We start from the raw sequence: 27,714 nt of genomic DNA, 5'->3' as shown, positions 1-27,714 counted from the left end.
ACCTTTAAAGACATTACAGACAGTGTTATGGCAGATATGATTCAGGGGGGCTGAGCCAACCATATGCATTGACATTCCTGCCACAGTCAGTATGTTTCTTCCCACTAAAGAGTGCTATTAGGATACTGTGCTCCAGTAGTGAGTAATGCCAAGTCATACTTGTCATTAATTAAGATAAAGACATTGAGGAAACTATAACAATGACCATCTGGGACTTGATGGGACTGGTTTGATCATATTCCTATGGAGACCTATAAGGGACATGCAGGACATCAGAAACACTTTGCTTGTGTCACACCAGCAGCCACAACAATAAGACGTTATTAAGAATTAAGCTGTTAACCCCACACATTTTAATTGACCAGAAAAATTCAAAGCTGCACTTAAAAATATTTTAAATTAACAGTGGAAAAAGTTACGATATGTAATGTAAAGGTTTTGAGCCCACAGAGCTCCATCACCCCCTCAGTTTGGTGTAGTGTTTCAGCGTCTTTCAGCTCATTGCTCTACAACAACTACTTTGGTTCATTGGACTTAATATTCATCAAGTGGCAAGAAGCACGACTCAGAATGAATGCTACTTTTGCTCCTATGTATGGATGGGCAACTGTTTGCTAACGCGTTCACAGTATCAACGTTCTAAGATAATATTTCAATATTGTTTTTAGCTTGCTCTGCTGCCCAAGAAAATAAATCTATGCAGGTTTAACTAAAAAAAATGCATATATTATACCTAATACAAATCTGTGTAAGAAAAAGACATCCAGGCCATCAAAATCCACTCTCTGCTTTTCTTTTCATTCATTTGTTTCAGCCAGTTACTGTGTTAACAATGCTAGTGGTCTGCTAATTGTTTTGACTTTATGTAGAAAGTTGAAATTGTAGTTTTCTTTCCAAAACACGCATACAGTATATTGCACTTTGCTCCTGCCTACTCTTCGGCTCTGCCCTGCAGCTTGAACCAGATTTCATTAGAGCCTTCAAAGATGTTCTGGCTGGCGTTTGAAAGAGGGAAGAGCAGAGAGACAGACAGCATTGCAGATTGTCAAGGTGCATTAGTTGACTTGGCGTTTATTCATCTTTTAATGAGATTCAGCACCGTCATCCATCTGACTCCCTGTCCAATCAGAGTGATGTTTTGTTTTGTTTTGTGTTGGTGTGAAGGAGATTGGACGGTTGAGGAGGGAGAGATTTGTTCTTGAGTTTTATCGATTTTTAAAATAACATTTTAACAGGGGGGAGTCGGTTTGTTTCATTATAATGTATATTGTTTGGCATGGTAAGATATGGTAAAATTGTTGTTTAGTCATCTTGTGGTAGTGTATTGACTGTAGTCTATATCCACAACATTCCACTTCCGGGATTGCTCCGTTGCCGGTGGAAATTCCGCCGTATTTCACTCATTCAGGCCAGATATCTGTTGCCTTGGGCTTCCTTTGTGTTGGCATTTTAAACTCCGGTCGATTTATGAGGACTATGGTTAACTTTTTCTCAGATCTCTGCAAGGTAAATTATGTTGCAAGACTAAAACAACTTTTGAATGTACACATGTTCCACCAAAACAAGTTCCTTCCCGAGACTATTTTGCAGAGGTACCCTTGCTCCGTATGGCGCCTTGTGCCTAGCGCCGCCCATGGTGATTGTGATTGGTTTATAGAAATGCCAATAATCCAAAGCACATTTTTCTCCCATGCCTCCTCAGCACAGTGGAGGAAGGTATGGCAATGCGAGACTAGACTGCAGTTAACCGCTAAATGCTTTGGGTCACTGAATCAGGAGGTTTCTGATCAACACCGTTTTAAATATGGTATTTGACGTGTTCTTAGAATGCAGCCAATAGAAACAAGAGACAGTACTTGCATTAATGAAATTTTGTTGTTTAGCTCCGATTTCAGTATTTATTGGTCATGGTCAGATGTCACCCCACTTTAAATAATGGACACTATTTCCAGGTCTGATACCACTGAAGGCCAGTTCCTGATCTAATCTTCAATTTATAATGCTGGATGTTTGCCAGTTTACCATTTCCCCTGTAATCTCGTGAGTAGTCTTGAGTGCAAGGAAGAAAATACATTACCCCAGAATAATAAAGGTTTTCTATTTGAATTATGTAGTACCACAGTGTCGTTTGATATTCAGTCCAAGTATGCAGCCAGCAAGAGTAAGCATGGGTGCCTGTGCGTGACTGTGAGAAAATGGAGGACAAATTGCTTGCGCTTGCAGAAATCCGGTCGGTTTATGCATTTGCAACACCATCAGTGCACTCCCTTGCCACACATTAGACCTGTCCACTTTATTACTATGGATATAAGCTGCTGCTGGAGAACAGGAAGTTAATGACAGACCTTCAGTCAGTTCTGTATTAACAGAGAAAGGCAGAGTAAAGTAAATCTTCCTTCCTATGTGTGCCTGTTGGTTGAGCGCTTTTATTTATTAAGATAGATTTTATTTGATTTTTGCATTTTTTTAAATTCCTTTTTTCTCTTTCTTTTTTCTTTAAAAAAGCTTTATAAAAAGATGGAAATCCTCCATAAACACATGAGGAGAAATAAAAATAACAGTTATAACAAAACAAGATCAGTTATATCAGAAGATTTTTTTTAATTTCCTTTCTCTTATGTCCTTTTCTGCATTTTGAGCAAAAAACTCTTCTTTCCCTCTATTGCTGAGTTAAAGTTATAATTTCTACTTTATTCCAGCAGAGGGCAGCACAGTCCTCTGATGTGCAGCTCTTTTTCTTTATGATCCAGTCTGTTGCACTGCCAGAGGGAGATTTACACATGAACAGACTTGACATTAGTGTCTAATAATCTTTGTATTTGTAGTTGCAGCCTGCAAGGGAATAATGAACTTATTTGAACTTAATTAATAACATTTGTTTTGCTTCTAAATCTGCACAGCTGAAGTAATAAAAAGTGATTATATGATGGCGCCTAAAGTCTTAATAACAGGCATAAAGGTTCCATCAGTCCAGGAGTCAAAGAGCAGCGTGTTCTCAGCTGAGTGTGGAAAATAACAACCCATGACTCACTCTCTGTAATCCACTCTTTCTATTGATCTCAAGATTTAGATTAGGAAACTGGAAATGTCATATGCCTGTTGGAAAATACTTTCTCCTTTGTCTCTCACTCCACTTCTACATATTAGATGTGTCACAATCTTCAAATTGAAACTTCTGTTTTTCAAACACATACAAAGACATTTTGTAATGTTTGTATAAATGCTGCAACTTAGTTTAAAGGTTCCAGTAGGAAACTTTTATAGAAATAACTTTTTTGTCATATTTGCTGAAACTGTCATTATATATTCTGACAGTACTACATGAGATAGATAATCTGTAAATAAATACCTTAGTGCTCCTATAATGGCATTTGCAGTGCCCATGACTGCACGTGAACTGCAATCAAACTGTCAAATGAGGCAGCGGTGATCAAATATGAATTAAGATTCTGTTACTGCATTGCCTGTCTTGCCTCAGAAACATATTTTAGTGTACTGTTTAAATGTAAAATGAAAAAGTTTGGTCGGCCGCCATGTTGAAAACAATAGCCAAAACCAAGCACCGCCCACCGGCTGACCAGCTGGGGCAAACTTTCTTAGCACCAGGAGGAGGCAGAGGAACATGATTTTTTTCACAGATTATCTGATTGATGTAGTTCTGTCAGGATATAGTGAAAGTTTCAGCAAATTTAAAAGTTAATACAAAAAGTTATTATCAACTGAACCTTTAATGATCGATTCTTCGGGCTGTTTTTTACTTGATCAATTGATTAGTTGTTTGATCCCTTGGATGTCTGAAAATAGAGGAAAAGAGCCCAAGGTGATGTTTTGTTTATTCTACTGTCTAAAACCCAAAGATATTCAATTTACTATCATAGAAAAAACAAAACATTCATTCATTTGAATTGCTGGAACCTGTAAATATTTTTTTTTATTTATTTTGGGTTTAAAAAAGGGGTAAACGATTTATGCTGGATTAACAACAACAAACTCAGTTATAACAATGAACACTCTGAACAAGGTGTTTAAACGATGAATGTGGCATTATGCTTGTAGCAGCTATAGCCTCCAGCTGCTAGCCTTTAGCAGAGATGAAAAGGGAGTGACAAATTCTGGTAAAATCATTTCTCCCCAGATTATTTTTATTTTTGAAGCTGTTTTAAACCTCTTCAAATGACATTGCTTGAGGCAATTTTTTTTGGTGAAGATTACCTTCAATATGCTAATATATTGTATGCAAGTGTAAAGATTTGACATCAGACCATTGTTAAAGACAACAGCAGTCTTATTGTTATGTGCTTAGTGTCTCAAAATGTAGCTATGTGGAGATTTCTACTGTTAAATTGTTCTACCTTTCATCCAAAATGGCCTCAGGAGGACTCATGGTGTACAGTTTCTTTTTCGTTGTGTGCGTCTGTGTAAGTGACTACCTAACCACTTTGTCTGCATCGGCTGTATCTCTTATACTCTCATCAGATGCTGTGCTGATGAAACCGCTCGATGTAATTTATACATGAGGCACTGAAACTCACCAGCCCCACTTGCCTCATTTTTTCTGAAGAAGTGGGGGAAATTTGGGAGGTCTGATTCTGGCGCTTTCTCATTCACAACCATTCAAGTGGTGCATTTCTAAGCCTGTGCTTTATTTGTGGCAGATATGTGTCTTGTGCTGCATCTGGGTCACTTCCCATTTTTCAAGGATTTGTATTTCCCATTTTTTTGATTTTTTTTTTTTTATACTTTGTCACTCCACTGCTTGTGTCGCCTTTCATGGCTTTCATGCATTCACTACTTTGCTTTTGCTTCAGTCTGATGGATTGTGTGCTCTGCTTCAGTAATATTTTACTATAACTCTGAGATTTGGTGTGATTTTGCAGGCACAGTATAGGCATAAAAAAACCCTGGGCTGCTTTAGCTCAGCTGTTTTGAAATACAACCTTGAGCCTAAAATGCAAAAAAAAAATGAACCTATTGTTGATCATTTACTCAGTGTTGCGTCTTTTCTCTGCACTACATATTGTATGTCCTAATTGGAGAGCAGTAAATGCAGTGCAGTCTGTCCAGACATCTGCGACCATTTAAATGCCTTTAAAGCTGCTAACCTGAGTGTAAAATTGCTACAGGTCTTATTAGTACTCGTATACTTTATATACATATAAATGGCCCATGCAAGTTAGAAATAACCTGTACAATAGCTTTGAGATAAATGCTGAACGCCCTTAGAGGCTTTTCAGTATCTCCCCGAAAGTTGACATTCAAAACCCACCTGACATTTAACAGAGGAAGCTGAGCTTAAAAAAGGCAGGGATTCTTATTTGAATAAAGGATAAGTATGAAGCACATGGGCAGTGGTTGGACGTTTAGTGATTGTTTGACTAAATGTCAAACTATTGGGCAGGAAGTGTGTTTTTAAGTAATTTTGAAATGATTAGTGTTACTCGCTTAGACGTGGCTGGCTGAGGGTTTACTGAGAATGATGTGAAACAAAACACATAAATTAAAATCTACTTTTCTCTGGGTGGAGACAGATAATTTAATTTGCACAACAAAACTGTACTGTCTTTTTTTCGACTGTGCCCAGAGGAGGAAAAATCCACTCTAACATACACCCTTTCGAAGGTAGATTTTGAAAGAGGACATTTCAGACAAGAGAGCATAATGATTTCATAGCAAAAGGTTCAGGAGTTGAGTCTCATACAATTACACTATTCCCCCGCTTCTCAGATTCTCAGAGTGAAGACGTTAGTGGTGATGATACAGGATGAAGAGGACGTTGGGTGATGAAGGACAAGCCCTCCAAGTTTGGCCTGTTCAAACCAAGAAGGAAAATGAGTTTTTGAAGTGGGAGCCTGAGCAGACTTGCCCTATCTAAGCCTTCTGTAGACACCCACACTCTCCCCTGATGACTTGCCAGAGACAGAAAGATCAGAGAGGTAGACAGAAAAGAAAAAGCAACTGAGAAGTATTTAAGCGAGATAAAAAAGAGAGAACAGGAAGGAGGGGGGTGGGGGGGGTGTTAGGAGTTAGGAAAAAGATGATGATGAAACAGAATAGCAGATGGCATGAATGAGAAGATGAGGGAAGGGAGGGTGAATTAATGGAAGAAACAATGACAGAGATGACAGTGCGAGGGCAGAGGAAGAGAGAGGAAGAAGGAATCAAACATAAGATTGGAGTCAGTTGAAAGGAACTGTCAGACTTATTCAGAGAAGAAGACGGTTACAGAGAGACGAAGAATGGAGGGAGAGTGTGAGATAGAGGAGAGAGGGATTGCAAAAAAAGTGTGGAGAGTAAGACAGCCGCCCATGAGTTCCTGAAAAAGAGGTGACTACTGCAAGCTGATATACATACTCCTGTACTAGATACAGGCAGGAAAGGTGGAGGAAAAGTGGAGGTGTAGAAGTAGGGATAAAGGCAGGAAGGAGGAAGGTGGAGGATGTAAAAATGGAATGAGATGTAGGCAAATACAGCAGAGGGATGATGGGAGGATGCAGAGGGGTAACGTCAGGGACTTTTCCTGAGCTTTTTTTCCCCTCCTCCCTGTTTTTCAGAGTGGGTGGTGGGCAGAGACTCTCTCTGCAAGTCACGCACAGCAGCTCACCACCTCAACTCAGCCACATTGTACGTCTCTCTAACAAGACCCAGGACTCCTGAAAGAAGGCTGCTCACTCAGTCAGCAAATTCAGTAGAGGAAGAAGAGCGTTTGTTTTTGTTTGCGGTGCCTATCAGAGCTTTAAACTCTTCAAAAGATACAGTTTTTGACAGGTTTTCCATTGAGAGTACCCCTCTTTTATTGGATTTTGGTTGCTATCCTGTTTGTGGAGCCAGAAACTTTAACTTCTCTCCATTTGTTGGATTTTTACTGTTGCGTGTGTTCATCTGAGGCCATCTTACTTTTTACCTTTTTGGCGATGAGGTCCAGTTTTATGCAGGTCAAGCCTGTAGCTACACAGCAATGTAGCGTGAGTGTTTCCTAGCGAACGTTGGTATTTGTGCATGGTGTAGTGTTGGTCTTTACATCTGTTTTGGATATAGGGTCACTAGTGTAGTTGCAGCCTAAGGGGTTATCCAGCATTCACTGGGTGCAATTTAGCATTAAACATCACTGATCTGAAAATGGGAAGCATCGTTTTCCTCCAACACTGAGTCTTTGTTGACTTCATAAATTATGGAGGAGCCAGCAGGGCTCGTTCTGTTGGTAAACATGTACACGTACAGCATCCTCAAATGTTTTTTTAAATCGGTTTTGAATTGAAAAAAGGTAAAATACCAAGCTTATTCCCACTCTCATGGATAGGATGTCTGACTGAGATTATTGAATTAATGGTACACATTTTTAATAAGTCAGCCTTTATAAAGAGATGTTATTAATTGCGTTATTAATAACATTATAAGCTTATTTTGGGATGGCAGGCTATAAAAAAATGTCTCTGGCTGTTTCTATTTGGTAATAAATGCAGTGCAACTAAGTACATTTACTTAAGGACTGTACATAGTAATTATAATAAGTTGTTAATAAATTGATTTTGGTTCAAGTGAGCAATCAAACCATCCAAACACTTAGGTAGGTATTTTTTACAAACTGGCATTTTAAAGGTTGTTCTAACAAATGGCTTATAACTGATATATAAAGCTTTCAAAAATGTATTTATTGTTATTAAAACAATTATTGTAGTTGCAATATATAAACTATTTATAAAGGATGCCTCATTTAAAAGGTTGTGCCAATAAAAGTTAGGCCCACAGTTTAGCTATTAGCCAACCCTTTAACAGCCATATTTTGTGGACACCCCAGTGCATTGTAATTGTACTATTTTTATGTCAAGACTTTTATTTTGAAAATGACCACAATGGCTCAACAAACTAGAGTTTTTCTATATTACATGTCCTGTAGGCAAAACAGAGGGTGGTATATATATATATATATATATATATATATATATATATATATATATATAAATAAATAATATAATATGTGATGTGTTGGATAGAAATTGCATGTTGAGATGACAAAAGATGTACTATTGTAATAACCAACATAAGTAGCAAAACTTTTTGTTTTGCACACTCTGTTCTCCTCCTCATACTGTTAAACCATAAATCCAAACACTCACTGTACTTATTTATTACTCAAGACACAGTATTAACTTCTGGACAAGTTAAACTGCATTAAAAAAGCTTATGACAACCACTAAGTCTACAGATAAATCCACTTGAGGGTTTCCGCTGAGATGCTCTGACCTCTTCAGCAGTACTTTCCTGTTGAAGCCTCTTTAATTAGTTAGAACCACTGGAATCATAACACACCTCCCCCTACCTCCTCTCTTTTCCCTGCTTTCACTCTTCTATATATATCACTCTGCACCAACCAGCTCCAGGGAGTCCTGTACTTGTGTGTTCAAGCATGCTCCCTCGCGTGTGTGTGTGTGTTTGTGTGTTTGTGTGTTTGTGTGTGTGTGTGTGTGTGTGTGTGTGTGTGTGTGTAGCTTTTGAAATGAAATATTCAGGTGACAGGCAGGCACTCCTGGAAATCTCTTTTTATTCAGTACACTTCAAGCAATCAGGCAGCCAGGAGTTTTGGCTCCCTCATTCCCTCATTTTGCTGCAGCAGCTTCACTAAAACGAGGTATCTACAATTTGGAAACCTGACACATATACATTGAATGTAATAATTGCATAGAGACAGATAGAAATGGAAGATAAAGAGCAGCAGGGGAGGGGGGGGGAGGGGGGGTACAACGAGTTGTTATTGCCCACAGACTTTAGAGCACCTTCTGCATTATACATCAGCCTCTTGTGTTTTTTTTTTAATCTTCCTTCCTGCCCCAAGTTACTGCAGGAGATATCAAAGGCATCAGCTCTTCTTTAACCTCAACTAGATCTGTTTCTAGTTTAATGCTGCAACACAAACAAAGGGCATAAAGTATGTCCTCTTTGACCAATGCATACACCATGAAGGCATTGTGTAGGTTTGTGCTGAGGCTGTTAGAAGTAAACAAGAGGCACTCAGGATACTCAAAGAAATGTAGTGCTCCTATTGCCCATATGAAATGCTGAAAGGGGCTTGAAAGGCATGTGACATGGCTGAATGGAGTATGAATGGGCTTCATTGAAAAGTAAAAGAGGTTATGTCCTTTGGTATTTATAGGTTGCTTCTGTAAAAGGTCCTGTGCTGGCCTCTGATTGAGTGGTGTGACCTTATGGTTGGTATTGCCAGTTGAATGTGGGTGTTAGGAAATGGCTGCATCTTCCTCCTCTTGGCCTTTCCAAGTGACAGGTGTGACAGATAAAATAGAAGAATATTTTTAGCAGTTAATTAGTGGTTCCCTACCTTTTTACTCCTTGTCACAGGTTACATATGTCTTGAGTTGCCAAGTAAGGAGTGACATTCACTTCTTAGATATAATAATCTTTTTAGGGACCTGAAGCTGTATAAATATCCATCATTTCAGAACACAAAAAAAGTAAATAGGATTATTTCCTCTCTTGCTAAAGAAGAAGGCTGGCAATAGTCTATTTTTCTCACTGTTAACATATCCCATAAAAAGACCAAAACCAACAATGAATGAATGGGTGCTAAGCGCTGTACAGAGCAACAGCGCCTCAGGAAGGAACTTGTTTTGGTAGAACGTGTGTACGTTTTTTTTTTATTTGATTAGGACAATGCACATTAATCAACTTTTCTGTAAATGTACCAGTGTTAGCCACTCAGCTAATTTTCAGCTGTAGTCCTAGTATGCATGTCTTTTATGGGAAGAAACCCACGCAAACACAGGGAGAACATGCAAACTCCACACAGAAAGGCCCGGAACGACCTGGATTTGAACCCAGAACCTTCTTGCCATGAGGCAGAAGTGCTAACCACTGACCACTAACCACGCTGCCTTCAAGGTGTATGTTCAAAGGTTGTTTTAGTCGTGCAACAGAAAACTCAGATTGGACATAGTCTAGCTAGCTGTCTGGATTTACCCTGCAGAGATCTGATTTGAGATCTTTTTGTTTTCATAGCACCACCAAGGGCTGGAAGACATCAGCCCCACTGAAGAGGTGACAGATACGGAGGATAACGAAGAGGAGGACCTGGGTGTCCTGGACGACCAGCGGAGCGTCATTCTCCACCTGCTCTCCCAGCTCAAACTGGGCATGGACCTCACACGGGTAAGGCTCTAAAAAGAGGCTTTACAGACTCATGAAAATATAAGTTACAAAGTACAAGTTTTTTTATAAGTACAAGTTTGTTTGTCACGAATTGGATGTTTTTAGTGTGAGATTTGTGAGGTAATTGTTGTTTTCTGAGCCTTTTCCCTAAACAAATCCTATCTTTTCCTTTGTTTCATAGGTAGTGTTGCCTACCTTCATTTTGGAAAAACGATCACTACTGGAGATGTACGCCAACTTCATGGCCCACCCTGACATGTTCTTGTCAATCACAGCTGGGGCCACAGCCGAGGACCGAATAGTCCGATTTGTTGAGTACTACTTGACCGCTTTCCATGAGGGGCGGAAAGGTGCCGTGGCCAAGAAGCCCTACAACCCTGTGCTGGGGGAGACCTTCCACTGTTCCTGGGAAGTGCCTCGGGACAAAGTCAAACCTTTGGTCAGATCGAACCAGGGGTCCTCTTGGGAGCCGAGCAGAGGCCCCAACAACACGCTGCAGGCCGAGGATTCATCAGGAGGCTGCTACAGAGTGCGATTTGTGGCTGAGCAGGTGTCCCATCATCCACCAGTTTCTGGGTTTTACTGTGAGTGCCGGGAGAAGAGTATGTGCGTCAACGCCCACGTATGGACCAAGAGCAAGTTCATGGGAATGTCGATAGGAGTGTCCATGGTGGGAGAAGGTGAGCTAATTTACAACTCATAAAATACTGTAGATATGCAAAGTTTTTGTCACAGAAACCAATCAAACCTGGTCAAACGACATTATGATAATGAATACAAAACAGACAAAATAAGCAGGGAACAAAAATTGTCATACACAACAACAGTGGTGGAAGAAGTACTGAGACTCTTTTCTTGAGTAAATTTAGTAGGTAAAAGTACAGAGTAGCAAAATGTACTTTTAAATACAAAATGTAGAAGTACTCATGTAATATGCCCCCTTGTACACTAGTCGATTACTATCACTGATGCATTACTATATACAATTTATATTGTAGCTGGTTCAGGTGCAGCTAATTTTGGATACTTAATATACTGTTGGGTAGTTTAATTTAATTAAAAAAAGTAACTGGTAATTATAATTGTCAGTGTAGTAAAAAGTACAATATTTGCCACTGAAATGTAGTGGAGTAGAAGTATAACAAATCCGCATGAAATAATAAATAATTAAAAACAAAAACATTGACTGAAAATGCCATTATCCAGCTTTAAAACTGACTTTCTAATAACTGCTGACAATTTAAAGTCTTTCTCTGTACTGTTTCAAGTTGTCTTGACACAAAGTGCAGTCATCTGTAAAACATATTGGCTGTATTGGCGTTATAATCTAGAGAAGGTGGACAAAACAGAAACACTTAACATTAAGATAGCCCTGTAGTAAATACAAAATAGGTGAAGTTTGCTATTTTGTTGCTGTTCATATTGATCCTGTTGTTCAACAAATACAGCACCCATTGAATTGATTTAAACAGTGTTGATGAGGGTTTTACTGGTGACCACTTTTGCAATTTACAACTCTGGCCCATGTTATCATGACTGAGAGTTAGTCTCTTTGAATGTTACAGTGTTATTATGACCAGCAATGTAGGTGACTATCTAGCTTTTTGTTTATCTTTAAGATGCTGCCTTATGAATAGAGTAAATAGCAGAAACTAATAAGACATAAAATAATACTACCGTCAGAGCGTCCTGTACTGTATGAATGAGACCTCTCCCATGGCAATCAATAAGCCAGTCCTCTCTGTCAGCACCATTACACCATGTACAGTAGATTGCTGGGGATGAGTCACCCGGAGCGGAGACACAGGAAGTCCTTGAACCCAATCAAATGAATCTGGATACGTGAACTGATTCAGTCAGACTTCACAGCTTTCTCAGGCTTTGCTGTACCTCTGACCACCTGTCGGCAGGTTATGACACAGCAGTTCATCACCATGTGTAGAGACTTATACTGCCTGTCAGAGAACATGGTGACCCTCACCCCAGGAAGTATTGATTGATGGGTGTTATTTTTGCAATGGCTGCTTTTCTGCATTTTTATGAATGGCTCAGACTTCACTGATTGGCAGTGAGTCAGCAACAGAAAAGGAACAGAGGTACAGTAGCTGTTGCAGCCAGATTGACCAGCTGGATTTTGATTTGACCTTTGTTTGACGTTGTGATGAGTGCGTTGCTCAGGTTTGCCTCTGGTGCTGTAAGGATGGATGTTTAACTATCACAGGCTGCTGTGCACTTTTTTTTAGCTATACTGTGTCTTAAAATTGAATTACATACCAGTGGAATGATTATGAACTACACAAATCAGAGGCACATAGGGCCGATTTGTTGCATGGATGTTGTTTTGTAAGTGAACAAGAAACAAGTGGTTCTTGTTCATTAATGTCAAATCATCCATTAAAACAGGTGGCAGTATCTGACAATAGTTCAGTAGATACTGTATATTTTTTATTTTATTTCCAGGTACAGTAGGGTTATATTTTCTGATGGCCTGTGTTAATTAATGAGTTTTGGGGGTGCTGTGGATTTTGTTACCTTTCAGCCCAGTCTCATGGCAGTTCGTGAAATGGTCACGTTATTGAATCTATTGATTAGTGTACTGAACACGTTAATGTCGTTATTTTCGTGTGGTGGAATTTTAAAGTAATGTATTTTAATGGGAAGCATATTTCGTGATCACAGAACAATTACGGTAGCGAGTAGTATTGATAAGGCGAAAATCTGCACAGTGGCGGTTGGTTGGGGTGGTGGATGGGTCAAACAACACAGGACTTTCACCCCGGAGACCGGGGATAGCGTCCCGCGTGTTGCAGTTCCTTTCTGCGTTATTCTCTTCCTAACCACAATTGTCCCATTGTTGTCGGCGTCTCCTGCGTGTGACGGTTCCTTTCCCCGTTCTTCTTTTCCTAACCACAACCGTCCCGTTGTTGTGGCCGGCGTGTGGCGTTTCATGTCCCTGTTGTTGCGTGCCACAGAGACCGCGGATTGTTCCCTGTGCCCGGGGATCGCGTCCCTCGTGTGGCGGTCCGTCCCATTGTTGTCGCCGGCGTGTGGCGTTTCATTTCCCCGTTGTGGCGTTTCATTTCCCCGTTGTTGCGGCCCCCAGAGCAGCCCAGTGTAATGGCAGTTCGTGAAATGGTCAAATTCGAAAATCGTGACCTGTACACGAGATAAACGAGAAAATCGTGACCTGTACACAAATCAATAAATCAAAATAACGTGACCATTTCACGAACTGGCGTGAGACTGCGTTGTACCTTTGGACGGAGCCAGGCTAGCTGTTTCCCCCTATTTCAAGTCTTTGTGCTAAGCTAGGTTAGCTGGCTCCAAGTGGAACAGGTAGCTTCATTTTCTGTACAGACATGAGAGTGGTATCAATCCTCTCATCTAACGCTCATCGTTAAGAGTGAATAAGTGTTCTCAAAATTTCAAACTATTACTTGAACTATTTTACCTGATTGTTTCCACTTTCTGCTGCCTTTTAGTTGTACTTATAAATACGAGAAACATTGTACTTTGTACTCCAATGCATTTATTTGACAGCTACAGTTGCTAGCTAATTGAATTTAACATACAAATATATATGATTAACTTATGAAATGATTCACTATTATAGATTTAAGGCCATGCATATACCCACACGGGGGTTTTCAGTTATTGTGGATCAGACCTACTCAGGTTGGAGTTGTGCAAACCTATGCTGGGATATAAAACTCCATGTTAATGTATAACAATGATAAAAGTATACTGGAACAACAAAACTAACAAGAGAATGAGAGAGATGTCAATCAAACCTAGTTACAAACAAAGTAATTCATACCTGTAAGGGTGAAACATTGATATGCAGGGATTGTTTATAAAACAAATCAGCTCTCCCTCAACCAGCTACATTAAAATTCTGCTTACATTTTAACACAATCATCAATAATAAATAGAATCCAATAAAGTAATTTACCGGTATGTGAGACAGAGCTCCTAAAGTCCTGAAAATGTATTATTTGTTTAAAGTTTAGATACAAAATATGATCTTTCAGGACTTTGGGAGCTACATAATTTAACATTCTTAGAGGAGTCATTCTGCATAATTAATACTTTTACTTTTGATACTTAAATTACATTTTACTTATAAAACTGCACTTTTACTGAAGTAGAATTATGAATGCAGGACATTTACTTGTAGGAGTACTTTTACACTATGGGATTGCTGCTTTCACTAATAATCAATGATCTGAATACTCCATCCACAACTGATCTACCATTTATTATACATACAGTAGACCTTTTCAATAATGATTGGTAATCAAACAAGCCTATTCAGAACCACATAATGACTACAAGCCATTGTTGTGACTCTGAATAGGTTTTTCTCTCACTATGTCAACCTTCGTCATGTCATGATTTGACCACAGTGGTGCCACATGAAATTTACTCCTTGTAGGCATTTTGCAGTGAAACACAGATGCACAAGTGAGCTCTTGTAAACACGTGGTTATGATATAACAGAAATGTATAACAGAAAGCTAATCATGGACATGTGAGGTGTTGTTTAGGACAAAATAAATCCACTTATAGACTGAATGACGCTGATGATGTCGATCATAAGCGTTGAGTATAATAGCCTCTCTTATGGACCCAAGAGATACAAACCTAAAGGAGATATTAACTAATTTTTAATATGTTCTCCACAGTGGGTGTTTGTTGTGTGAGTATTTTTCAATATGCAATAGAACAGGGGTGGCCAACCAGTTAGGTATGAAGAGCCACAAAAAAAAACGCACCATAGCAAAAAGCCACACAACACATGCACGTCCACACTACAACAGCAACAGTGTCTTCCAGATCTAATTACAGTCATAATACATAGCAGTTTTCATATTTTTTTTTTCTCACTTAGATTGACTCAGTGGGAAACCTGACAGTCTTTGTTATCCACAATCCTTTTCAGGTCTTGCTTGAACTCGGTTGTGGCCACTCGAAGCAACTCTCTCACTCATTTGTCACTAAAGGGGCTTTCAAACAATCAGATTCAGCAGTGAAAGGGTTAACGAGGAAGGTGATCTGTGGCCGCTGTTTTTCCTCAGGTTGCAGAATCTGTCCTCAAAACTCTGCTGCATTATTTTCCATTTTAAAATAATTGGCAAATGTATTGGCAGATGCATTCAAATGTGTTTTTTATTTTACTTTTCTGAAATACTGTATGTTTCAGAAAAGTTAAAAACAACAATCAACCAATGACACAGCCCCCAGCCACACAGTAAGAGCCTCACAGGAGCAGGCAAAGAGCCGCATACGGCTCAAGAGCCACAGGTTCGCCACCCCTGCAATAGAAAATAAATAAAATTATTGCTGCCTCCAATCAGGTTAAATAAGTAACTGTTTTTAATGCCTATTCACACAGGACTGCACAGCAAACTGTGCTTCACTTTGTTTAATCACTACATAAATTAGGATTGCTGCAGTAATGGGCGATTCAGAGACTGTTGGAAACAATTTAATTCTTATGTTATATTAACTGTATACAAGAGCACTTTAAAGTGCCTAGTTTTACATTTTAATTGAATGTTTATGTAGAATATTTACTGTAGTTTCTGTGTACCTATTTCTCCACACTTCCTGCTTCCTGTTTTACGAGTGCACAATGGACATCACTGACGGCAATGGCTTGGAGAAAACATCCACATACCAGCCACATAGATTAAATTAGTGTTTATTACTCCAACATTTGATTATACATTTATACAAAGAGAGGCAGGCTTATCAGCTGGCTCGACATACTAAATCTACAAAATCTCCTCCAATTGTTAACAAACTGTATTTGAGTGATTAGTTTCCTCTCAATGTTTTACACACTCAGAAAATACATTTTACTAAAATCATCAGTTTCTATGCATTTGTGTTCCCATCATGCATCTGAGGATCCACTTCAACCCCTCTCACTTTTCTTCCTCTTTCTCCTCTCAGGGGTCCTTTGTCTGCTGGAGCACGACGAGGAGTATGTCTTCACGTTGCCCTGTGCCTACGCCCGCTCAATCCTTACCGTGCCCTGGGTGGAGCTGGGGGGCAAAGTCTCTATCAACTGTGTCAAGAGCGGCTACTCTGCCACCGTTACTTTTCACACCAAGCCTTTCTATGGAGGGAAGGTACACAGGTGAGTGTTTCTGAGCATCTCTTTTGCTCTCTCTGCCTGCTTTTATACACACCATATCACTTTGACAGCAAACATGACATGCTGATTCGTCCTTTATTTTTTTTATTGATTTAGAAAATACTCTGGTAAGACAGTGGCTTTGTGCTCCACACAATGATTTTCACAATGTTATTGTCCACGTATTATATATTGGATACCTGTAAATCCTTTATTTATCCAACTGATTTTTCAGTAGTTTTTTGCAAATTAAAAATTCTGTTTATTATTTTTCATATTTGAGTTTTTTTCCTACAGTAACAACACATACATATGAGGGATGTGTCACCTGCTGTATCTCATGTTGTTTTACTTTATAATAGAGGATAAAACACAAAGTATTTTCAATGACTTTATTGTTTTAAATTATATCACAAACAACATACACATGCCAGTACCATAATATACACATAGTCACAAATATTCTCTCATCCATTTACATATTCCTCAATCTGTATTGTTAAAAACGCTTAAAGGACAGCAGCACAGTTCCTGACTTGACTATGATTTTTTTCATGACTTTTTATGACATACTGTACTATGACTTTTTTATGACATATTATACTGTGACTTTTTTATGCCTTTTTTGACATATAATACTATGATTTTTTTCCGACATGCTTTACTAAGACTTTTTTATGACTTTTTTCGACATACTATACTATGACTTTTTTTTCGACATACTATACTATGACATTTTCATGATTCGTTTCGACATACTATGCTTTTACTTTTTTTGTCTTCAGTAATGTAAACGATAAATAGAACGCCAAAACAATTTATTGTGAGCTTCACAAATAGCTCAGTGAGATAAGCTGCTGAGGATGAAGTGAAGATTGGAGGTTGAGGTACAACTCTTCAACATAATGTGACTTTTTTGACATACTATACTGTGACTTTTTTATGCCTTTTTTGACATACAATACTATGACTTTTTTTCCAACATGCTATACTATGACCGTTTTATGACTTTTTTCGAAATACTATTCTATGTTTTTTATGACTTTTTTCGAAATACTATACAATGGCTTCTTTTTTCAACATACTCTACTATGACTTTTTATGAAATACTATGCTATAACATTTTCATGATTCTTTTTGACATGCTACGCTTTGACTTTTTTTTTTTACATACTTCCCTATGCCTTTTCACAAATAGCTCAGTGTGATAATCTGGTGCATTGTGAAGATTGGAGGTTGAGGGTTCAACTCTTCAACATAATATTACTTTTTTTACATACTATACTGTGACTTTTTTATGCCTTTTTTCCGAACATGCTATACTATGACCTTTTTATGAGTTTTTTTTCGACATACTATACTATGACTTTTATTGACATACTATACTGTGACTTTTTTATGCCTTTTTTGACATCCAATACTATGGCTATTTTCCAACATGCTATACTATGACTTTTTTATGACTTTTTTTCGACATACCATACTAAGACTTTTTAATTACTTTTTTCGACATACAATTTTATGATTTTTTATGACCTCTTTTCGACATACTATACCTTTTCTATGACTTTTACGACATACTGTACAATGACTTTTTTTCCTACCTACTATACTATGACTTTTTCATGATTCTTTTCGACATACTACACTTTGATTTTTTTTTGTCTTCAGTAATGTAAACAATAAATAGAACGCCAAAACAATGTGTTGTGACCTTCACAAAGAGCTCAGTGAGATAAGCTGCTGAGATTGAGGATAAAGTGAAGATTGGAGGTTGAGGGTTCAATTCTTCAACATAATATGACTTTTTTGACATACTGTGACTTTTTTAATGCCTTTTTTGCCAACATGCTATACTATGACCTTTTTATGACTTTTTTTTCGATATACTATACTATGACTTTTTCATTATACTTTTCGACATACTACGCTTTGACTTTTTTTTCCGACATACTATACTATAACTTATTTTTTCAACATACTATACTATGACATACTATACTATGACATTTACATGATTATTTTTGACATACTACGCTTTGACGTTTTTCTTGACATACTATACTGTGACTTTTTTATGCCTTTTTTGACATCCAATACTGTGACTTTTTCATTATACTTTTCGACATACTACGCTTTGACTTTTTTTGACATACTATACTATGACTTTTTTATGACTTTTATGACTAACAATAAATAGAACGCCAAAACAATGTATTGTGAGCTTCACAAATAGCTCAGTGAGATAAGCTGCTGCAGATAAAGTGAAGATTGGAGGTTGAGGGTTCAACTCTTCAATGTACCATGACTTTTTTCATATACTATGACTTTTTTTCGACATACTATGACTTTTTATGACTTTTTTCGACATACAATACTATGAATTTTTAATGACTTTTTTCGACATACTATACTATGACTTTTTTCAACATAATATACTATGACTTTTCATGACTTTTTTTTGACATACTATACTATGACTTTTTTATGACTTTTTTCGACATGCTATACTATGTCTTTTTTCGACATACTATACTATGACTTTTTTATGACTTTTTTCTACATACTATACTATGACTTTTTTTTCGACATAATATACTATGACTTTTTTCGACATACTATACTATGTCTTTTTTCGACATACTATACTAAGACTTTTTTCGACATACTATACTATGAGTTTTTTTCGACATACCATTCTAAGACTTTTTAATTACTTTTTTCGACATACAATTTTATGATTTTTTTTCGAAATACTATACCGTGACTTTTTAATGACTTTTTTCGATATACAATTCTATGTTTTTTTTATGACTTCTATTCAACATACTATACTATGAGTTTTTCATGATTCTTTTTTCGGCATACTACGCTTTGACTTTTTTTGTCTTTAGCAATGTAAACAATAAATAGAACGCCAAAACAATGTGTTGTGACCTTCTCAAATAGCTCAGTGAGATAAGCTGCTGAGGCTGAGGATAAAGTGAAGATTGGAGGTTGAGGGTTCAACTCTTCAACATAATATGACTTTTTTGACTTACTATACTATGATTATACTTTTCGACATACTACGCTTTGACTTTTTTTCTGACATACTATACTATAACTTATTTTTTCAACATACTATACTATGACTTCTTATGACATACTATACTATGACATTTACATGATTATTTTTGACATACTATGCTTTGACTTTTCTTGACATACTATACTGTGACTTTTTTATGCCTTTTTTGACATCCAATACTTTGACTTTTTTTCCAACATGCTATACTATGACTTTTTTATGACTTTTCTTCAACATACTATACTATGACTTTTTCATTATACTTTTCGACATATTACGCTTTGACTTTTTTTGACATACTATACTATGACTTTTTTTTCCGACATACTATACTATGACTTTTTTTCGACATACTATATGACTTTTTATGACATACTATATTATGACATTTTCATGATTCTTTTCGGCATATTATGCTTTGACTTTTTTTGTCTTCGGTAATGTAAACAATAAATAGAACGCCGAAACAATGTATTGTGAGCTTCACATATAGCTCAGTGAGATAAGCTGCTGTGGATTAAGCGAAGATTGGAGGTTCAGGGTTCAACTCTTCAACATATCATGACTTTCTTGACATACTACACTATGACTTTTTTCGACATACTATACTATGATTTTTTATGACTTTTTTCGACATACAATACTATGAATTTTTTTATGACTTTTTTCGACATACTATACTATGATTTTTTATGACTTTTTTCGACATACAATACTATGAATTTTTTTATGACTTTTTTCGACATACTATACTATGACTTTTTATGACTTTTTTCGACATACAATACTATGAATTTTTTTATGACTTTTTTCGACATACTATACTATGACTTTTTTCGACATACTATACTAAGACTTTTTTTCGACATAATATACTATGACTTTTTTCGACATACTATACTATGACTTTTTTATGATTCTTTCTGACATACTACGCTTTGACTTTTTTCGACATACTATACTATGACTTTTTTATGATTTTTTTTTGACATACTACACTATGACTTTTTAATTATTTGTTTTGACTTGCTATACTATGACTTTTTAATTTTTTTCGACATACATTTCGACTTCTTTTCGAAATACTATACCGTGACTTTTTCATGATTCTTTTCGACATACTACGCTTTGACTTTTTTCGACATACTATACTATGATTTTTTATGACTTTTTTCGACATACAATACTATGAATTTTTTTATGACTTTTTTCGACATACTATACTATGACTTTTTATGACTTTTTTCGACATACAATACTATGAATTTTTTTATGACTTTTTTCGACATACTATACTAAGACTTTTTTTCGACATAATATACTATGACTTTTTTCGACATACTATACTATGACTTTTTTATGATTCTTTCTGACATACTACGCTTTGACTTTTTTCGACATACTATACTATGACTTTTTTATGATTTTTTTTTGACATACTACACTATGACTTTTTAATTATTTGTTTTGACTTGCTATACTATGACTTTTTAATTTTTTTCGACATACATTTCGACTTCTTTTCGAAATACTATACCGTGACTTTTTCATGATTCTTTTCGACATACTACGCTTTGACTTTTTTCGACATACTATACTATGACTTTTTTATGATTTTTTTTTCGGCATACTACGCTTTGACTTTTTTGACATACTATATTATGACTTTTTTTCCGACATACTATACTATGAGTTTTTATGACTTTTTTTCGACATTCTATACTATGTTTTTATTACTTTTTTCGACATACAATACTATGAATTTTTTATGACTTTTTTTGACATACTATACTATCACTTTTTCATGATTCTTTTTGACATACTATACTATGACTTTTTTTCGACATACTATACTATGATTTTTTATGTCTTTTTTTGACATACTATACTAAGACTTTTTATTTTTTATTGTTTTGTCTTCAGTAATGTAAACAATAAATAGAATGCTGAAACAGTGCTGCTTCATAAATAGCTGAAAAATGAGATAATCTGCTGCAGATGAAGTGAAGATTGGAGGTTGAGGGTTCAACTCATCAACATACCATGAATTTTTTGACGTACTATACTGTGACGTTTTTATCCCTTTTTTGACTTACAATACAATGACTTTTTTTTGTCTTTTTTTGACTACAATATTATGACTTTTTTTTCAACATACCATACTATGACTTTTTACACTATGACCTTTTTATGACTTTTTTCAACATACAATTCCATGATTTTTTTATGACTTCTTTTCGACATACTGTACTATGACTTTGTTAAGACTATTTCGAAATATTATACTATGACTTTTTTTGACATACTATGCTATGATTTTTTTTATGACTTCTTTTCGACATACTGTGCTATGACTTTTTCGACATACTATACTATGACTTTAAGACTATTTCGACATACTATACTATGACTTTTTTTGGACATACTATACTATGACTTTTTTATGACTTTTTTTTGACATTCTATACTATGACTTCACTTCGACACACTATAAAGTATGACTTTTTTATGACTTCTTTCGACAGACAATACTATGATTTTTTTTACATACTATACTAAGACTTTTTTATGACTTTTTTCAACCTACTATACTATGACTTTATGACTTTTCGACATACTATACATGCCTTTTTATGACTATATTTTGATATTTGATATATTTTGATATTTTATACTATGCTTATTTATGACTTTTTTTCAACATACAATGCTATGACTTTATGACTTTTTGACATACTATACTATGACCTTTTTTGACATACTATACTATGCCTCTTTATTACTTTTTTGATATACTATACTATGCATATTTATGACTTTTTTCGACATACTTTACTGACTATTTATGGCATATTATGCTATGACCTTTTATGACATACTATGCTATGACTTTTTAATGACATTTTGATTACATACTATACTATGACTTTTTATGACATTTTATAAAATACAATGACTTTTTATGACATACTATACCATGACTTTTTATGGCATACTATACTGACTTTTGTATGAATTTCTTATTACTTTCTATACTATGACTTTTCATGCCATTTGATTTTTCAGAAGTTTTGCAAGTTAAAAATCAATTTAAAAGTCTTCATACTTTTCTTTCCTATAATTACTACACATTATTATTACAGTATTAGGGATGTGTCACCTGCTGCATCTTATGGTGATTGTTTTACTTGATTCTTTAAAAAAAAAAAAAAAAAAACTTTATTATAGTATAGAACACAGAAAATATTTTCAGGGATTTTATTATAATAAATTATATCGGAAACATACACATACCGGTATTATAACATACACAGTCACAAATATTCTCTTAAAAGACAATTCTGCCGCAAAATGAACCTAGGGGCTAATAACATATGTGTACAGAGTCGACCGTTCTCTGGGATGTGTTTTCATGCTAATCGAATGTGATCTGTAGCTTGAAACAAGCCAGTGATTAGCTTGTAACGCTAGCTTTCGGGGCAGAGGGTAAATCGCTATTTTATACCACTAACAAGGCTCAAAATAGCACCACACTTCAACGGTAGCATAATGAGGGTCCCTACATGTAAACCGAAGCATTGAGAACTTTGTAAGTGTACAGACAGTTTATTAAAAAGATAGATTATAAAGACAGTAGCATTCATGTTTTACATGCGGGTGCCATCTCATATCTTTTTAATAAACTGTCTGTACACTTACAAAGTTCTCAATGCTTCGGTTTACATGTAGGGACCCTCATTATGCTACCGTTGAAGTGTGGTACTATTTTGAGCCTTGTTAGTGGTATAAAATAGTGATTTACCCTCTGCCCCGAAAGCTAGCATTACAAGCTAATCACGGGTTTGCGCTAGCTTGTTTCAAGCTACAGACACATTCGATTAGCATGAAAACATATCCCAGAGAACGGTCAATTCTGTACACATATGTTATTAACCCCTAGGTTCATTTTGCATCGGAATTGTCCTTTAACCATTTACTGTACATATTATCTGCATTAAAGCACAGTGGCACACTTCCTGACTTGTACGATAAAGCATTCCAACAGATTTTGCAATAAACTGGACCAAATTTGGTACAGTCAGTGCTTGCTATGGTATGACAGTTTTATGGCATTTTTTTATGACGTAGGCTACTCTAGGCAACAATTACACTTCATTCCTAACTTTTTTGTAAAAAACCTTTAGTAGTATACATAATAGTATTATAAAAACATGCTTTATTTCTAAAATCAGGGATCATATTCACATAAAGAAAATTTTACATTAGTCACATAGTAAAGTGATGAGTGATGTTAAAGCAACACTAAAGCACTTTTCCCGCTTCGGTCCCCCTACAGGTTGGAAGCAGAATTGTCCATTACTGCTGTTGTAATGTCAGGTAGCGGCTCTGTAGTTCGAATGAGACAGCGGCAATGGACAATTCCGCTTCCAACCTGTAGGGGGACCGTAGCAGAAAAAGTGCTTTAGTGTTGCTTTAAGTTCATAAGTATTTTTCTTTTGAAATGTAAAATAAATGTGCCCAGAATGCAGATATAAAAGGTAACAGGCAGACAAGAAAGATTCCTAACAACATCTCTCCGTTTGGCTGAATCAGAGTGACGGCGGAGGTCAAACACAACCCGACCAACACCATTGTGTGCAAAGCCCAGGGCGAGTGGAACGGCACGCTGGAGTTCACCTACAGCAGTGGGGAAACCAAAGTGATCGACACGGCAAAACTTCCAGTCACCAGGAAGAAGCTGCGGCCTGTGGAGAAACAGGGGAGGACAGAATCCAGGTTAAAAACTCATTACCGCCAACTTAATGTCATTTTAAATAATTAAATAGGTACATTAGGGTAGTGCTAGATATGGGAGACATTAATGGCTTATAAATGTAATTGTTGTGTGTTTTACCTGCTTGTAGGAGGTTATGGCAACATGTCACCAAGTCGCTAAAGGAAGGGAACATCGACGAGGCCACAGAACACAAACACCGGCTGGAAGAGCGACAGAGAGGGGAAGAAAGGAAGAGAACAGCTGATAACAAACCCTGGACACCCAAATACTTCACTAAAGAGGTAAAGTGAAGGAAGATAAACTTCTTGGAGCAACACTGTGATATAAGGCTGGGGAGCAGGGTGGCATGGAGATTCAGGAGCATTATCTTCAAACTGCCCTTACATTTTTTTTGTTAGCCAGGCTGTGTCCGAATTCACTTCCTATTTACTATGTAGTGCACTATAATTGCTGTTCGCCACTTTATGTCCATGTCTTCCAACTAAATTCTAAGTGTAAATTTAAAATGTATGTTCTATGTAGGGCCCCCAAAATTGCCACAGTGGACCAAAACAAAGTTGTGTCCATGGCCTGTACACGTCTTTCTGCCAACAATTAAGGCGGCCCTGATGGCAAATTAAGATAACTCAACCAAATACAGAAATGCGCTGCAAGTAGCACACAACACAACTGTTTCCAGGGGACTCTAAAAAGTGATGCACACGGCTGGGACACGGTTGTTGTTGTTGTTGCCATGGTTTTTGGCTTATGAAGTTATCTGTCAGTGGTGAGCAGTTGTTTAATTGACATCAATTGTTTAAAACAAGTTAAAATAAGTTGCACTATGATGGCATGAATATTTAAAAACGTATACTTACTAACGTATACCTTCCTGTAACAAAAGAACGGGCAGCAGATACTTAATACTGTTTAACTGTAATTGTTTAACTGTTAAACAAATTAAGCAAAGTAATGGGTTTAATTTTCAGGAGTTTAACTTGCTTATCCCCTACTAAGGGTCCTGAAAGTTAACTATAAACGATACGATACGATACGAGACATCTATCATTACATTAGCATGTGTATTTTCGTCAGACTGAATATTTTAATTGGCATGCTAATAATAAGTAAATGGCTAAAGCTAGGTAAATTTCGGCCGATGGCATCACTTCTTAGTGTCCCCTGGAAACAGTTTCTGTTGTCGTGTAGTGCCACTTGAAGCGCATTTCTGTATGAGGTTGTGTTTTCTTAAATTTTCTTATGCTCACATTTTTTTTAGATTACTGCTCACTACAGTGAGGGAGTAGTGTGGGAGGTAGTGATTTAGGAAACAGCTACCAACTAAAATACTGTGGTCATTCTTAAAGGTTGATTCACCCTAATTATACCAAGAAAATATGTTTTAATTGTCCAGTTTTTTTCCTTACATGCGCAGGGAGACGGTTGGATTTACAACAGTCCACTGTGGAAGCCGACCTGACAGCAGATTAGTACTCTTCTGATGGACAATAACGGAGATCCTTCCTCTCCACACTGAGGTCAGAAGTCAGGAAGTCAAGCGAAGGAAGCAGAATCCTCCAGACCTGAGCTACTAGACTCACAGAGTGACGCTATGGAGACATAAACAGGAAACAAGCAAGGTGCCAAAGCGACCTCCACTGTTATAACCAACATGGTGGCTGGAGCTCTTGGGACAAAAGTACATTTTTATATACAGTTAATAGTATTACTATTCAAAGTAGAGTATTTCTATTTTTCACCTTGCCAAGGCCTTTTTGCACACACACACAGTAATGAAGTTTGCCACTGGTGTTCTAATTTGTATTTGCTTAATGTTTTCTCAGACATTGTTTGGTTTCAAGCTTTTAGTTTGTAATGCAGCGTTAGAATGAATCAATACAAGTTCCCTGTAACACATAATACTGTAGCTGTGACTGAGTTGTTTATATAAGGCACTTTTACCCTAAAAATAAATTTAATATTTTATATAAATGGCTTTTACCAATCATGGTGGTCCCCAGGAGCTTTACGGGAAATAAGAGCACGTAACCAGATTTAAAATTATATAAGTCAAAAGTTAAACAAATGTGCTACATTAGATTATGTGTTAGTATATATTATTATTCAGAACATTAGAGTGAGCTACTAGAAAGTAAAGGTCCTGATTGTTTTGTCTGCACTATGAATGTATCTGGTCACATTTTGATATTATGCGACTTTTCCATTGTGTACTGTAACACATGCTTTTTGTGCCATTTGCACGTCGCTCCATTTAAATTATTTCACCCATTGAGCGAGACGCCACTGCATAACTGACGCTTTCCATTACTACCTCTCTTATTAAGCTATTCCAGCCATTAGTCCCTTCTTCCTAAAAAAAGAAAACACTGGTTTGTTTGTGATAAAAGGCTCCTGGGTCCTCGAATCTTTTTTGCATCTGTGCCCCTAAAATGGCACTTGTGTAATTAGGCAGCTCATGCCCCCCGAAGTTAATACTTCTTGTTAGGTTGCCCGTGGTGATGAATATGGATGAGGCTGCTTGCAGAAACACACAACCATGTTCCCACATCTGGGGTTCACTGGAAGGTTGCCTCTGTGAAGATGAGAGGATAATCTAGCAGAATAACACTCACTGGGCACTGGCAGCCTATTGGATAGGAAAATAAATGTATCGGGTCATACTACAGTGTAACTTTGTGGTCAATTTTAACTCAATGGTTTTTCTAAATAAGGTAAAGCAGAAATGAAATAAGAGCAATTAATAGTATATCCACTCCATGGTATTCAGTTTTTTTTACAGGTTTTTTTTTACATAAACTTCTCAGTGCTTTTTCTTTCAGTTGTTATATTTTCAAATAGTATTTTAAAGTCAGATGAATTTACCAGATGCCTATTTGTAGCTTATGTCATGACAGTACATGACATTTTCATGACAGTATAGAGAACAAACCTGCAACCATTTAGAAATACTGTTAATGACACTCGCCTTACGTGAAACTGATTTTCTTTTTATATCCAAAAGGATCCAGATTCACTGAGTGATTGTGGTTAAAGGAGGGATTTCCCATGAATAAAGACATTCTACCTTTTTTAATTAAACATTGTCTCATCATGGTATCCTGAATGTACATGTTTTATTGTCCTGCATTCATGTGAATCATGAACTGTAAACCGCTACTCCTCATTCACTCCACCAGCAGAGGACCTATGGAACATCTCATTTGTAATAACATCGGTCAAAGCAGGAGCTTGTTTGAGGTCATTTTGTTCTAATAAATGTGCCATGGCAATCATGGACTCACTCTTTTTAGCCTTTAAAGTGGCATGGCTTCAAAGTGGAATATTTAATCCCAACAACTAGATAGTTTGCCATAAATTTAGTACAAATATACACAGCAACCGTAGGATGAACTGGAATAACTTTAGTGGTCCCCTACCTTTATTCGAACACCACCCATTTCCAAAAAGTCATAACACACCTTTAAAACGAATGACAAAATCCCAGTCAACCTCAGCTGAATGCTAACATAATATGCTATTGATAGCATTATTACAGGTTTACCTTTAGCATAACATCAGCAGGCCAAC

General features: G+C 36.7%; 1 protein-coding gene across 1 annotated transcript in view; it reads left to right on the top strand.

Moving 5' to 3' along the window:
• The window catches only part of LOC116047285 (oxysterol-binding protein-related protein 10-like), a 79,110-nt gene extending 51,678 nt beyond the window's left edge, over positions 1 to 27,432 (top strand). Inside the window, exons 8-13 of the mRNA XM_031295957.2 lie at positions 10,009 to 10,158; positions 10,340 to 10,838; positions 16,117 to 16,303; positions 23,964 to 24,146; positions 24,275 to 24,428; positions 25,562 to 27,432. Of these exons, the coding sequence (XP_031151817.1) occupies positions 10,009 to 10,158; positions 10,340 to 10,838; positions 16,117 to 16,303; positions 23,964 to 24,146; positions 24,275 to 24,428; positions 25,562 to 25,606 (1,218 nt within the window). The 3' untranslated portion in view covers positions 25,607 to 27,432. The remainder of the gene's footprint in view (positions 1 to 10,008; positions 10,159 to 10,339; positions 10,839 to 16,116; positions 16,304 to 23,963; positions 24,147 to 24,274; positions 24,429 to 25,561) is intronic.
• The last annotated feature ends 282 nt before the right edge of the window (positions 27,433 to 27,714 follow it).

The sequence above is a fragment of the Sander lucioperca genome, chromosome 14 (genome assembly GCF_008315115.2).
Source record: "Sander lucioperca isolate FBNREF2018 chromosome 14, SLUC_FBN_1.2, whole genome shotgun sequence".
Taxonomy (NCBI): domain Eukaryota; kingdom Metazoa; phylum Chordata; class Actinopteri; order Perciformes; family Percidae; genus Sander; species Sander lucioperca.
This window is presented reverse-complemented; position numbering and strand designations above follow the sequence as displayed.